We start from the raw sequence: 16,533 nt of genomic DNA, 5'->3' as shown, positions 1-16,533 counted from the left end.
GGCAATTAGGATGTGACCGCCAGGGTGGCTGTCACATCCTCTATTTTTAACATTGCGGCGGGTGCAGCTTCAAGCTGCACCCGCCGCAATGTTAAAAATGCATGTGTTGCATTTACATGCACAAAGCGGCAGGCACCGCACGGTGCCTGCTGCTTTGTGTACGCAAATGCAGGGGGGTACCATAGGTACCCCCCATGTGCACCCCCCACCCCCCATTCACCCAGGGGCCCGCAACGGGCCCCCAAAGTGAATGTCCGTATGCTTTTCCATGGCGGAAAAGCCGCCGTGGAAAAGCATATTTACACAAACATCATAATATGGCGGACGGTGTCTCATAGACACCGCCTGCCATGTTATAGCTTTTCCGCCGTGGTCGGAAGCCGACCGCGGCGGAAAAGCGGCGGACGGAATTCCAGACCCACCAGCCATCCTAATTTGGCGGTGGGTCTTTGGAGTCTCCGCCGCGGTTTTTCCGCATCCTCCAGGCCGGCAGACACTTCCGCCGGCCCGGAGGATGCGGAAAAACCGCCATCCTAATGAGGCCCATAGTTTTAAATTAAAATCTCTCAAGATTAATTTTATTAAAACAAGTTCATTGATCATTAAAACATTTTTGAAATATTTCGGAAATATAGACATACAGTGCTCTGGTACAATATTAACACCTTCTTCTAACAATTCCGGATTACGGTATTCTAGCTCAGAGTCCCTGTTGATAACAATTCGAACTTAAATATTAAGTCAGGCAAGCAATTCACAATTTACTCAATCAACATATTCAATATACACATACAGTAAAATAACTCCACTCTACCACACTCCACTCTACACTTTTCTACTCCATGCCAGTCCACTCTTCGCCCCTCCACTTTATGCCACTTCACTGTACGAGATTGCACTGTATGCCACTCTACTCTATGCCACTCCACTGTATGCTACTCAATTCTACTCCACTCTACCCAACTCCACTTCATTCTACTCAGGTATGCTCTCTCAACAACACTATACTTTACTCAACATCAGTCTACGCCCCTCCACTGTACCTCACTATACTCCACTGTATAGCACTACACTGTAGACCAATATGCTCCTCTCACTGCCACTGTACAGCACTGTACTTTACTCTTTAGCACTTTATGACACTTTACTTCACTCTGGCACTCGACACAACTCTCTCTACTCTACTCCACCCTAGTTAAAATACTGTATTCTATAAGCCACTACTCCACTAATACACTCTATGCTACTCTGCAGTACACTACTCTTTGCGGCTCCACTTTACAACACTCTGTCCCACCCCGCTGTACCATACAGTACCGCCCTCTAATCCACTCCACACCACTCCATTCTATGCCATTTTACTCCACAGTATATGAGGCCACTCTACTCTACTCAACTCCACACCACTGTCTTCTAGAAGACACTACTCTACTCTATGCTACGCCTCTCCACTGGACTCCACTCCACTGCATGACACTGTACCCCAATCTATGACATTGTACAACACTCTACTCTACACCGCCCCACTGTAACCCACACTACTCCACTCTATGCAACTCCACTCTACAAGACTCTACTACATTCTGTGCCACTATACAACACTATACTCCAGTCTATACCCCTACACTGCACTGTACAATCCTGTACTCCATTCTGACACTTTCAAACCATCTATGACACACCACTCCTCTGTCCTGTACAAAACGTCACTCCTATGTATAACAATTTACTCTACTCTTTACTACACCTATCCACTCTAGTGCACTCCATGCCAATGTACTATACAACATTCTACAACGCTATATAAAAATGTATTCCACTGATTCCACGCCACTCTACTCTACTCCTCTCCACAATATGATACTCCACTCTACCCAGCTCCACCACACTCCATGCCACTCTGCTGTACACCACTTGCCTGCACTCTAATGCACTATATGCCACTCCACTGTACCATATTCCTCTCTACTCCTCTTTAATCCCCTCTACTCCACTCTATAACAGTATATTCTTTTACAGTACTCTGTCTGAAACTCTCCTCCACTTATTGTACCACACTTCACTTAATGACACTCTACTAGGTCACAGTAAACTCATCGATTTCAAACTAATTTTTATTAAAACATTTAAAAATCATTGACATTTAAGGCTAAAACCAAAGGTTAAACCTTTTTTAGAGTTGGAAAACTTTCTTTATTCTTTCTATACAAACCAAATTTGAAATACTATAATACAACAAATCAAAGAACTCAAAATGGTATTGGAACAATAAGTACAATGTCCAAACAGTAAGGACTTGTTTTATAGAGCACAGTTCTTGTTTATTGCAGAGTGTAGACAGTCAAATCATCTTCGGATACAGATGATTCACAAATGTATATTCTTCAGAGATGAACAGCCAACACGTGTTTCATCACTATGTCACTTTTTCAAGGGTGTGATATATTAAAAATAAGAACAAATGTAAGCTAATGTACATTATCGTGAACAATGTAAAGAGAGACAAGAGAAACAAGACAATGACCCAAGGCAAGCAAAGAAGAACCCATAGTGAAAAAATGAGTAGGAGGTTGAAATACAAGGGAAGTAGATTGGTAATCTCTCAGGCAAACACAGGATTCCTCTTCAGTTTCTACTCTCTTTGCGTCGGACGCCATTTAAGATGCCAACGGTGCCACCAAACTTTCTCTTAGACTTTTATGAGGAAGAGTTGGGCAGCATGGAGACTCGGCTCTACCGCTTTACTGGTAATGATTTCCAAGGAACATATTCTTTGCGCTTTCTGGCTTTTACTGGCATTGGCTTATAGGGTTTCCATTTATCGACAATATCTTTAATTTGTTGTATATTTTTGTGACGTTTTCCGTACTGTTTTGGACTTAATATACATTTTGATTTTCAGCTACACTTAGGGTTTCAGTACCGGTTTGAATTTATTCATAATTCTGCTATGACTGTTACTTTCAATTCGTGGGGCTGTACTATTTTGAGACACTGGGTACGGTGTTACCATTCAAGAACTGTGCTCTTTAAAACAAGTCCTTACTGTTGGACATTGTACTTATTGTACCCATACCATTCTGTGTCTTTTGGTATTTCATATTATATGATTTTAACGTACTGGATCTTTTTCCATGGTGTTAATCAACCTTTGGTAGTAGTGTGTTCTAAACCATTATAGCACCACCAAAATAATTTTGACCCTCATTGAAATTACTTAACCCACAGTAAATGTTACGTGTATACATGGTGCAATAACTGAAACCATTTCTACCTAGTATTTTATTGTTACAACCTTAAAATACACACACATTACAAATTCTTCAGTAATAGTTAAACCTTACATTTATAATTTATGCACCACCTTTAAATTAATATAATTCTATTTAATCTTTATCTACAACCCAAATTTAAACTACACAAAAATGTAAATTTCTAAATTTATACTCATACCTTTAATTTATAATTTACACAACACCTTCAAACTACTATAACTCATGCTCCTTCATACACAGTGTACTCAACTCGGTAGCCACAAAATACTAACTAGAACTCACACCTTCTCCATACATTGCTTAGACTTATTTCACTAATATGATGTAAAATAATAGTATTTACAAGAACAATTATGACATTGCAAATCAAATCTTTTGTGAGAACACAGTGCATGGAAATATGTTTGGAATATGTTCCCTTCAAAGTGTGGAATATGTTCCCTTCAGCTGAAGCACTCCCACGCTTCCAGTCTTGTCCTCTATTGCTGTGCTTGTTGCAATGATTGCCTGGAAGATATTTTCAGGGGGAAATAAGGGATGGTTCTTGGCCCACCTTCTCTCCCTCAGGCACCATTAGCAGAAGATTCTGATTCCCCGAAAGGCTCAGCACATTTATGAATTTTACAGGGCATCTGCACCTGCGATTTCCCTAGCTTGTTATACCTAATTGTGGGGGATTGTCCCTTCATTGAATGAAAAGAGCTGAGACCACCACCTGACAAAACTCCAGACACCCAGTACTGCAGTAAAACCCACCCTCTCACCCAGAGCAGATCTTTCTACACAGCAGAACTTGGGCACCCTTAAAGACTGTTCAGTGGCATCAGTAACTGTGCTCAGTCCAGGTGGCCCAAGCATCTTCCACTCTGGGAGTGGGGGTCCAGTGAGCAATACTACTGCATCTCTCATAGACTGCCTTGGGCCAGGCTGCATTCCACTCATGTGGCTCAAAAGCACAACCTCCCAAACTTCAAACTAGTCGGTCCACTGATGGCCATTGCATCTGTAAGTCCGGGTGGAGACCCCATCTGGATCCCAATTGGCCCCTTCTGGTCATGTGCAAACAGGCTCCCTCCCACAGGACAGTAATTCAACGTGTCTCTTATAGGCTCCGGGACCCCTGGTAAACCACCCTTCAGGCCAAGAACCATCAAGCACTACAACAGGCCTAGAAAATCCTCAGGGCTCCGATCCTACATAGACCGGGCTGCTTTCAGGCTTCATGGGCACAAATGCTGCGAGGTAGTTACAGTGATAAGGGCTGGAATCGGTGGGAAGGGGCGAGAGCCCAGTCCAGCAGTGCTCACCACTTCAGCAAGTATCTCCCCCATGGTGATGCGGATCTCTGTCACCGGGTGACTAGGAATCTCAATGGAACTGGCATAGCAGGTTGCTGATACACAGCATGCCCAGTAAGGCAAGTGCCCACTCATCACTGTTCCATGGGGCCATCTAAATGACAGGTTTCACACTGCAGTGCTGATGTCACGGCCACCCCCACCTCTTCCAACAACTCAGGACCTTCTAGTCATGCTGGAAAAGGCCACTGATACAGCCACTGATACAACAACAGCCTCGTCCAGCCTCCACAAGTCTCTGAAGCCCCACAACAGTCTGCTCAACTTGCCTGGTCTGTCATGGCACCTACTATGGCCTTGAGGGTGGCTGGACTGGTACAGCTCCTGCTAGATGGGTAAGGGCCAGAGCGGCACTAGATTGCTGATGGCATCTTGGCGGTCAGGATTGGCCTCCTAGAATGCTAAATCTTACCGTCCCAATATATACACTTTCCACAATGTTTGTTACCCTGCATTTAGATTAGTGAACCTGCCCCTCTCCCAATGTATGCATTTTCCTCAATGTTTGTTAGGCTAGAATTAGAATAGTGAATCTGTCTCCCCATTCCACTCCCTCATTAATGCACTTTAACCAATATTGGTTACACTAGAGTTAGATTCCTAACTTCGAGCCCTCTCCATGAATTTGGCCCAATTTTTGTAGGGTTGTACTTAGAATAATGTGTTTGAAGCAGTTGTCTTTCTTTTAAAAAATTTGGATTGTATTACGTACTAGTTAGTTTCCTTTATATTGGAATGTTTTAAAGGTTTTTTTAAATTACACACACCTATATATGTGTATTTTAATTCATTTTCTGTTCTTTGTTTTAAAAAAGAATTTACTTTTTAAACTTTTGAGTACTTTAAAAATATTAGTTTCTTTAAAAATATTAATTTCTGGTATATATTTTAAAATATTGTTTGTTAGATACATTAGATTTTTTTTATATGTTTCTAAATTACTAATCATTGTGTTATACATTTTTTATGATATATTATAAATATATTTTAAGTGTCATTTTGTGTGTAGAATACATGTATTGTAATTTAAAATGTAATATTTTACTATAAGTTGTACGTTTTCATACTTATAATGTTTTTTTAATGTAAAGTAAAACATTTTTTAGTTGCATAGTTTTAAAAACATTCATTTTATAAAAATAATGTAACTTACATTTTAAATTGTAATAATTTGTATTACAATTAAATATATATAATGAACTGAATAACGTCACTATTGTGTTCCTCAATGTTTTTACACTTCACATTACAAATGTGTTAATTAATTCAATATTTTAGTGGTTACTATTTTGCCCACAATATTTTTGTATCACAATATTTTTTTGTGCTCAAGATCTTGACATACACGCTTTCTAAAAATTAATTATTAATAAAATCACTGAAATATTCTATAAAATCAGGCCTACTTCTGCTCATTTTTGGTAGAATTACTGCACATTAACTTTTTTGCCCTATTTTTGTTACAAATTCCTACGAGAGCTGTTTGCAGCCAAAGTTGAATGCAAAGGAGGCTGGGTGTATGACGTAACCCTGCATAGTGGGAATTGAACATTACAAAAACCACCAAAAACTAGCAATTTAGAATGTCTTCTGCTCGTAAGATATTAACATTTTTTTTAAATCAGAAGTTCCCTTAAAACGCCATAGTTAAAGTGAAGTTATGGCTACTACACGAAACGAATCGTCCTCTTGAAATTGGCCACTTATAACCAACTAAGCAGTTCACAACTGCCATACAAGCCAAAACTCAGTGGACACAGAGCCTGGCCGAAGGCTGTCCCAAAAATGACATAATTACTGTGAAATATGGATTTTGTCCAATTGGAGCCCTTGTCTCACTTTGCTTTTCTTCCCTCCAACTTTCTTCCGTAAGCTTGCAGTTGATTTAAACAATGACTGCTTTAAACCAATGCTTTTCCATTCTCTCTTGTTATACCATTCTGGTTATGAAAGGCAAACAAAGGCTGGACGTTTTAATTTCATTAGGGGTCCATCGTTTGCTGTTCCACAAAACAAAATATCAGGCTACTAGATACGGCTGATTTGTTTTAACAGCGAAGAATATGTTGTTTCTAACATCCTACGTTCTTTAAAAGTATGTTTTCTCTTCACCCAAACAGCATTGCCTAGTATTTCGTCAATTCTTTTCAATAAACATTTCCATGTGTGAAAAATGACAATCTTCATAATAAGTGGACAGAAATAGACGTATACTATAAAATAGCATGCTTAATGTCATCTTGTATTGTGATCTGCCAGTTTTTGTGTAATTTACAAACCAAGGGGGCTTTCACCTCGTGGTTTATGATGGTGGTTGGCCCTTGTGGGCGTGATCAGTAATTCCCCCCCACTACTGCCTGCTGCCACCGTGAAACGGATGTATGACGTTACAACGCATGCTATTACAACGCATGCCTTTACAAAGCAAGTTTTACAACGCAAGTCGTTACAACGACTTGCGTTGAGGGGCGCTGGGTAGTGAATAGTTTAATTTACTATTCCAACTCCAGTCCCCGTGGATAGTAGGGAAGGTGTTGGAAACTATTCCCTATCCTAGAGCGCCGCCCAACGCAAGACGTTGTAAAAGTTGCGGTGTAATGGTTGCGTCGTAAAGGTACTTTGTTGTAAAAGTTGCGTTGTAAAGGATGTTCCCCCCGTGAAACAGTCAGAAATCATGCCATCAGATTAGCTGGCGTCTCTGGCAGGCCCATGTCTTGTGGAAGAAGAGTTTGCTAAGCCACTGCCCTTCCTTCTACACGCACTGTGCTTATTAGAGCAGGCACGGAAGGGTTAACAGCATTAAGGGTGCTGGATGAAGTCACACTCACACTGGCACAGCCCTCCGCAGGTTCCTACCTTTTCATTAATTCACTGGCTGAGCCTGGTCACAGCACTGGGAGCCACCATTGAGACATGTGTTCCCATTTTGTATATTTATCTTGTTTTCCCTGACAAGTCAACATCATTCTCATATAAATTGTTTCTGTGATATCAGGGTCTCTGTCTCTAGAGGACATATTCATATGACTTTGCTTTCTTTTTATTTTATTGTCGTGAGATTGCTGCAGGGTGTTGATAGTAGATTTGTACGATTTCTGACTTCACGTCTATTCCCAGACACTTCCATAGCCAGTGACTCCTGGTTACCATGTAAGTAAAGTGCTTGGTCACAAAGAGCGACCACAGAACATACATATTGTGCACATACGACTGAGCCTTGGACTGACATTTGGCTCTTTAGATGCCCTGGAATTCATATTGTACCAGGCCTGGCTCAGACATACAAAATCTCTATTCAGGGGGGTCCTTAAAGTCCTAAGCTGCCTTATTGTGAGTCACAGCTGTAACCTACTGGGCACACCTAGGCCTTTGCATCGAGCTGTCAACCCCCTGCACTGCCAGGTGCACCCTGCAGCTGAGAGATGACTGGTTAGGGTGTATCCTGTTATACTGATGTGTGAATGGTTAGGTGTTATCCTGTTATACTGATGCGTGATTGGTTAGGTTTTATCCTGATGTGTGATTGGTTAGGTGTTATGTTATACTGATGTGTAATTGGTTAGGTGTTATCCTGTTATACTGATGTGTGATTGGTTAGGTGTTATCCTGTTATACTGATGTGTGATTGGTTAGGTGTTATGATATACTGATGTGTAATTGGTTAGGTGTTATTCTGTTATACTGATGTGTGATTGGTTAGGTGTTATCCTGTTATACTGATGTGTGATTGGTTAGGTGTTATCCTGTTATACTGATGTGTGATTTGTTAGATTTTATCCTGTTATACTGATGTGTGATTGGTTAGGTGTTATGTTATACTGATGTGTAATTGTTTAGGTGTTATCCTGTTATACTGATGTGCTCGTTGAGGTTGGTATCCTTCCTGCATCATGCATTGACCTCATGTTCTTTTTCTTTCTCGTGCAGCTGCGAAGAGCTCTGCCCAGCAGGCAGCCACGGGGCCCAGTGCGAGCAGCGGTGCCCGTGCCAGAACGGGGGGACGTGCCACCACGTGACTGGCGAGTGTGCGTGCCCTGCAGGGTGGAAGGTGGGTATGGAAATCGTTTCTTCGACAACTGTTGGTGCATTTAAGTCATATGAGTCGGTCTGACAGATGCATGGCCCTCTGAAGAGCTGTTTCGTAAGGAAAGGGAGAGATTCCTCAAGATGCAGCTGTTTCTCAAAGCCTTTTGGAGTTCAGATAGTTGCGATAGTCACCTGCATCATGAGGGCGTTCATGCGTAGGCCAATTTGTCACCTACTGTTATTCTCTTTCTTAATTATGAAGTCCTCACAACTCTAGACTTCTTATTCATTTTATTTATTTATTTTTGACATTTGTAAAGCGCACTGCAACCCTGCGGGCATCCTGGCTCTGAGACATAGGGAGAGGAAGCTGATGTGAACGATTACACTGGTTAGAGGCGGCAGACCCGTAAGCAGAGAACGTCCCGGGACCAGGGTTCGATTCCCGACACGGCAGGGTCATGGACCAGGGTCAGCGGACTCGATAATTCTCGCCTCGGTGCCTACTCTAGTCAGAAACCACACTCGGCAACTCTGGGCATCAGCTTGCCTCATCTTCACAACGGCCCCCCCAGACCGCCGGGGATGCTTGGTCGCACCTTAGAGATACCCATCAGGGACCATCTCTCAGGGTGAGCCAGGACGGGTTCCCCAGCGGTCGAAGCGTGGAGATACTCCTCCGGGAGTCGATTCCTAGAGCTATATAAACCCACATGGCTAGGTCATAGGGTCATACGTTGGGGAAGAGCCACGTATTCACTCTCTTACGGAACAGCATTAGGTTCTGTGTACTCCTAATTTCCAGAGGAAGGTGATTTCAAAGGTGGGCAGCTGCCACGCCGAAAGCTCTTCCCCCCAGAGTTACTTTCTTTATCCTGGGAATCCTGGCAAGGCTAGCAGAGTATGAGCGAAGCATGTGTGTAGGTTCATACCATTGGAATCTGTCTTAGAGCAGTTTAGGCCCCTGTCCATGAAGTGCCTTGAACATTATACATAAGGATTTGAACAAAATCCTTTGAGTCACTGGAAGCCAGAGCAGCTCGACTGAGCCTTGGACTGACATTTGGCTCTTTAGATGCCCTGGCATTTATATTGTACCAGGCCTGGCTCAGACATACAAAATCTCTATGTGACAACACAAGTGCTGCTCCGCCAGCACTTATGTTGTCAAGGAGCAGCATACTAGGGACAGGACAAGCTTTGCTGCTGCCGCCTGGATACTCTGGAGTCTGGTAATCAGATATTTCGGAGACTCTAAGAGCAGGGCATTACAGTAATCCAGGCGGCTCAGTATAATGCTCCTTGCTACAGTGGTTCTTGCTTGGACTGGCAATAATGGTAGCACTTTCCGGAGCCCTCGGATGAGAGTGTAACAAACTCCCACCAGTTTGTTGACATGGGACTCCAGATTCAACTTTTCATTAAAACTGACCCCCAGATTGCGTACTGAGCTCACTGGTGTCAGAGGGCCATCTGTGGTTATTGGCCAAAAATCAGGTGGGAGTCCTCAAGCGATTCCGCCCACCTTACAGTGTAGAATCTCTGTTTTCTCGCTGTTGAATTGAAGCGAGTTATCTTTCAGCATGCCACCATTTCAAGCATACATGTGTGAAAACTTTCCTGGGAGTCTATAAAGAACATAACAAGGCTAGAACTTTATAAAATATAATTCAGATTTAAAGAATTATTAAAGAGCAGAAAGAAGAGACCAGACCATCTGTCTGGACAGCAGTGAGTCCAGTAGATGCCAAGCAGTGATTGGTTCAATTATCATGACTTCTGCAGTTTCCAAAAACTCTATAGATCGGATTTTTGAGGCTGATTTAGAAGCGGCGATGTCCATGTTTTTGTGGCTACTCCTGAAAAATCTCGGTCACCGAGCTCTCTGCCTGGTCGATGTCATCTGAAATGTGTAGTGAGAAGTAGGGGTGTTGGGTTGACAGCTCTGTGAGTGATCCCCAAGGTGTTAAACAAAATAAATCTGTTGTAGGTGGGCGGTGGACGTGGGCGACCTGGGTGATGATGCCTGGCTAGAAGCCAAGATGGTAGCCAGGACGTAGGCAATCCCATCTAGGCTGTCCCTAGTGCAATTACAAATGCTCCCATCGTATATAGTATACCCCAGTTCAATTATATAAAATGCATACATCCCGTTCGCCTGAGTGCACTTGCTGCAAAACCAGACCGGTAACAAAAACATTATCCCAGGGGTCCAAAACTGGCCCCCACCCTGGCGGCCCACTGGGGAAATGTCCAGTGCCCGCTACGGCCAGTCCGACCTTGATCCTAAAAATTGTTGGACATTACTTAGTTATATATTCTGATATGCACTTGTCATGACCAGCTCTAATTATGTGTCATTCTCAGATGCCCTTGTACAGGCTACTTTTTGTTTCTTTAGTTACAAAATACAATTAAAGCATACTTTAAAAGTCTGGTGTAAACAGGAAGCATCAGTAGTGAAGGCAATTTAATGAGACATGATGAAGGTTGGAGAGGCTTTAATTGAGATATGTTGTGGCATAGCGATCTAACTGATGTCTACTTACCCCTCCCCCACTGACCCCACCCATCATGATCCATTACTTAATGCTGCAGTCCAGGAACTCACAGCAAAGGAGGGCAAAAAAAGCAGCAGTTGCCTGTTGATGGCCTGTTTGCATCCTGAAAATGACTCTTACAACTTCTCCCCTACTCCTCCACTCTAGTCGCACTACTTTCTGAAATATCTCAATGCTACGAACAACATAATGACAAGTCATGTTTTGGGGTGTGTGAAGTATTTACTTTCCAGGCCAAGTCGGAAACTTCACACATACTGAAGAAAAGCAACGTTATTACACAACATTTTTTTGTATCCCTCTCTTCTCTTCATCCTAGTCTTCTTCCACTTCCTGGTCGTATTCAGTAGTGGAATTATTCCTAGCGTGTTTATATGTATGTCTATATGTTTAGTGTATTTAGCATGCCCGGCATAAGTGAATTGCTTTTAAGTGCACATAAAGCTGCGTGTGGGTTAAAACGTGCCCGTAATGGTTATGTTGAAGGATGGTGTTTCCTTTCCGCAGTTTATGCATGTCATTTATTTGGCTGCATTGATGAATCGCCAAGCGTGATGTGACAGTGCGTAGTTTAGGTGCACGAGTTACTAGCGGTCTGCTTCTTTGTGGTAGTCCTGGGGCCTTACTTTGGTTCTCGCATCGAGGATCTTATGCTGGGGCCTTAACTGTTTGTCCACTAGGTGCATGCTTCCAATGTTACCAGACAGAGACTTGGCCATTTGGAAGGTTAGTGTTTACTTTTGCCCTGAAGTCCATGGAGTTGGTGAGCTGAAAAGGCCCAGAGAGATGTTGTCTCTTAGTCGGGGATCCCAGACTGAAAAACATCTGTCTCCTCTTGACTTACAATGGTTACTGGGAATAGTTAATATATTGACCTGGCTGGACTGTGGATGGTGTTCTTGTTGGAAGAATGTGATTTTTGTTCTGCAGGGAGACTGGTGCAGACCTTAAAAGGCTTTAGTCCCGATTCTCTTTCTAGCCCTAGTCTCGCCCCTACGCCTAGCTCTCTTCCTGTTCTTAAAAACTCTTTCAAACTGATAAAAATGCTTCCGTGAACAACAATGAATCACAAATAGGCGGGAGCTTGAAAAGAGGAGCCCATCCTATTTGGGATTCAGAATAGAATGTGTCACTAGTAGTTAGTGTCACCACTTGCAGTTGAAAATATTACTCAGATACCAATCAATGACCGTGTTAGGGTGGTAAGTCATTCACAAAGGGAAGGCTGTCCCCAGATGACAAACTCTCTTTGGGATTCATGTCAGTCGCCTCAAGGAGGCGAGAGGTAGGCAGACATAGGAATGGGCTGCTTTTAATAAAATGTTTCCCATTTGGGATGCAAATGTAGGAATGGTGGTCTGCTGTCTTTGCAGACATATAGCCCTGTATTCACTACCAACCACCAGGGGTCACAAATTGTGCAGCCTGCCTAATTCATATTAATTAGACAGGTTATTTTGTGACCCCGTGTCCGGATAATTTGCAATGCAAATTAATACATAGGCATCATTGTAAATTGCATTCCCATTTGGTGTGCAAATGGCACATTCCTAGTTTGTTCATGAGAATAGTACATCTGGATCGTAGTCCTCTACCTGGTGGATGTGAACTTCCTAGTACCATTTATAACCCTAGTCCTTATTTTTATGTGTAGTTGAAGAACTAATCTACTTCCTAGATTTAGGATTGCAGGACATCTGCCAAAAAGTGGATGATTTTCTGTCTCCTCGGTATAAAGTGTACAGACTAAGTAGAGTGGGCGGGACATCCGTTGCTTAGATTCTTCCCATTCCAGTGCTCTTGCTATCCTGGATGCTAGTCCTGTTGTCTAAACGTAGTCCTCTTCATGGTCCACGTCCCCTTTCGAGTCCTAGTATATCCCCTGTCCTCTTCCTGGTCCAGGTCTTCTTCTTGGTCCTCATCCTAACCTTGTCTTGTTTCTCTTTCTAACTCTAGTCCACATCCGAGGCCCAGGCTAGTCCTCTCTCTAGCCACACTTGCCCCCGTCAAATTCCTAGTCTCTTCCTAGTCATAGTCCAAGCCCTAGACCTCATACTAGTCCTCTTTCTAGTCATCTTTACTAGTCCTGTTACTAATAGTCTGCTCTTACTAAGCCTAGTCGTTCACCTACTCCTTTTCCTAGTCCTCTACCTAATCATAGTCCTCTGCCTAGACCTAGTCCTAGTCCTTCCTATTCCTAGTCACCATCATAGTCTATTTCCTTCCTTTAGTCTTTTCATGGTATTGATATAGTCCTAGTCTTCTTCTTAGTTCTTTTCCGAATCTTAAACCTCTCCCTGGGCCTCTTCCATGGTGCTCTTCTTGGCACTACTCTGAGTCTCCTTCCTACTTCTACGCAAAGCTGTTTCCCTGTTTCTATCCCTCTTTCTAGTCTTAGTTCTCTTCTTAGTCCACTTCTTACTCCTATCTCTCTTCCTAGTGGTTTTTTCTAGTTCAAATCCTCTTCCAAAGGCTTCCTAGCGCTCTTCTTTATATTCTTTCTGGGGCCCTGTCGTTGCCATCCTTCTCCTACTCCTTTCCTACCCTCATCAACTTTCCTCTCAACTGAAGTCAACCAGATACGGCCTCCCGGCAGGGGTGACAGAGACGCCGGGAGTGGTGTAGAGATGTGTTCTCTCCTTACAAGGAGTAATAAGGAGGAATTGGAACACCTGCAGATGAGCACCTCTGAACCAGACGGTGGGTGATTCATGGGCAGTCTGTCCTTGTCTCAATGCCTGAAACTCAACTTTTGGTATTTTTTTGTTTTGTTTGTTCCCTTTCATGAATTATATTCTGAGAGGAGGACATCAATAGAAGGCTTGGTAGGGGGCACTCACAGCCCCCGATTTTAGGGCTGGCATGACAGCTCAACTGCTCCAGGATCTATTGTTACAAATTCTTTCAAATATACATAAAGTTGGCTATGGCTCCACCCTGAGAAGTACTGCTCTCACCTCCCTCAGATTATTGACTGTTTGATGTATCATTCCACATCTTATGGAGTGCTAGTATGGAAGGCACGAGTGGCTATTCCATATCTCAAACATAAACTGAATCATCATACATTGAATTCTATCTCTCATAGATGCATTATATATGGAAAGAGACTCTTTTCCTTTCCTTTTTTCACTGCAGCAAGCTTTTTAGGTTTCGCTGGAGGGCGGAGCTCTTAGCTCCGCCTCCAGAGAAATCTCTTGATTTCAGTAAGGAAAATGGAATACGCCCCCCTGTCCCATTGGCTAGCTCCATAAATGGAGGCTAGCCATTGGAACAGAGATCTGTCCGTCAAGGCCGGACCAGATTCGGGGGCGTTCCCGAGATTTTTTCCCAGGGCGGAGTTACGTTTTTTCCCGTTCCCTCCCCTTTCACTGAAAGTCTGTCCATTCCCGCCCCCTCCGTATGCCTTTCTGCCCCCCCCCTCGCTGTCCTGTGCACGTTTCCCACCGTCCGTGTCCTCTCCCGCCCCCTCCCGCCGACCGTGTCCACTCCCGCCCCTTCCCGCCGTCCGTGTCCTCTCCCGCCCCCTCCCGCCGTCCGTGTCCTCTCCCGCCCCCTCCCGCCGTCCGTGTCCTCTCCCGCCCCCTCCCGCCGTCCGTGTCCACTCCCGCCCCCTCCCGCCGTCCGTGTCCTCTCCCGCCCCCTCCCGCCCCCTGTGTCCTCGTAGGTGCTTGTTAGTGTTTTGCATGCAACACGAGTGTGCAGGTTTACAAACAGCCACATCCGCACAAGCCGCTGTTGCCAGGTCGAGCCTGGCATCCGGCCACGCTCAGGTGGTGTCAAATGCCTCTGTCCCCATGAGCAATCCGAATGGAGCCAGGAGCAAGAGGTGCGAAGGATGCCGTAGACGCACTGCCCGTGGGCAGACCTTTTAGTGTGAACCACTTTCTTTCTGAAGAGGGAACTTCGGCGATGTACAGTGAGCCCGGAACCCATGCCTCTAACCTGCTAACGTAACCGGGGTTAGCGACTGCTGGGGCAGTGCTAGAATGTGTGACAGGTTCCCTGGACCGCTCACTCTGAGATGTGAGACCGTGACAGCGCAGTTCACTCTGAAGGGAAGGGAGAGAGCTGGCAGTGCTGGAATATTAGACAGGGTCCCTGCACCGCTCACGCTGATGGAAAGTCATGAGCACCGGGCAGTGTTGGAATGTGAGCCAGCATTCCCGCACCGCTCACTTCACCGCCTGCACTTTCCACTCTGTCCGGACCGTAAATCTGCAGGAAAGCCCAAACTCATGGTTTAGCCACAGGAACACCGTTGCATGAACGCGACCGGCAGTTCTGGTACAGCGCCTGATGCCTTCCAGTGAGTCTTGCAGCACTTTACAAATACTCCTGCAACTCGAGGCAGTAACTTCAACAGACAAAGTTCGGACTGCCCTGAGCAGAGATTAGAGTTTGGGGCGGAGTAATGCCTGAGCCCTCATGAGTACACCACATTCCTATACATGAGGAGAATGCCCCCCTCCTCACCCCGTAAAATGCACGGTAGTTGCTAATGGGGTCCCCGTTCTGCAGGTCACGCCCTTTTAAAACACCACCGTTATCAGCAAGAGTCTGACATGTGACAGCAGCACAATAATGATGATTGCTAGGGGCTTTGAGTGCCGCAATGGAGGAGCACACTCTGCAAACATGTGTTTTAAGACATATTCAATACACATTGAATTAAAACACAGTACAGCGCCCTGAGGTACAATTCCCCTATAGCATCTCTGCTTCTGGGTTCCCCACTACTAATAGTAAGCTGCTTGACATGCAGGTGTTGTAAAAGATATAAAACCCCAACAGCACGACAGGGCAGAACCTGGAGTCTCGGCTGAGAACGTGTGTTCCCGTCTGTGGCGGGAGTCCCAACTACTGCGACCCGGTAGGTTAGTGTGCCCTAAACAACTCCAGTTCCAGCAGGGCTGAGAATACTCACATCGCCCTTTGTTTCGGTGTGATGGCTCAGAAGGTCAATGCGCCTGCTACAGAGAGCATGAAAGAGCGGCAGATAGAGAAGTGACGCATACCAGACAACCCTGTTTCACATGGGCCGGGTAAGGATACATGCGGTACAAACGTCATTCTGGACCTGAAAAACACACCAGTGACGGCGGCCCGCAGTCACGTTTGCAGAGTGTTACAAACTAGGAGCTGGGAGGGATGGTGAACCACTACCCAGACCCGAAAGGTGGAGAACTCCTTTCGGAAAAGAAGAGGGGGAGTAAGTAAGAAAGTGAAAATGCATTAACCGTTAGATTAATTAAAACCAATACTGTAAAATGAGCATAAATTATCATCGTCCCTGCCCCGTCCCTACAAATC

At 44.4% G+C, this 16,533-nt stretch overlaps 1 protein-coding gene across 2 annotated transcripts in view; it reads left to right on the top strand.

Moving 5' to 3' along the window:
- Positions 1–16,533, top strand: part of MEGF11 (multiple EGF like domains 11) — a 1,491,879-nt gene that overhangs the window by 671,329 nt on the left and 804,017 nt on the right. For both annotated transcript variants that reach the window (XM_078683026.1, XM_078683027.1), the window contains exon 5: positions 8,561–8,681. In XM_078683026.1, coding sequence (XP_078539152.1) covers positions 8,561–8,681 — 121 coding nt within the window. The remainder of the gene's footprint in view (positions 1–8,560; positions 8,682–16,533) is intronic.

Source organism: Lissotriton helveticus, chromosome 3_1, assembly GCF_964261635.1.
Source record: "Lissotriton helveticus chromosome 3_1, aLisHel1.1, whole genome shotgun sequence".
Classification (NCBI taxonomy): Eukaryota; Metazoa; Chordata; class Amphibia; order Caudata; family Salamandridae; genus Lissotriton; species Lissotriton helveticus.
This window is presented reverse-complemented; position numbering and strand designations above follow the sequence as displayed.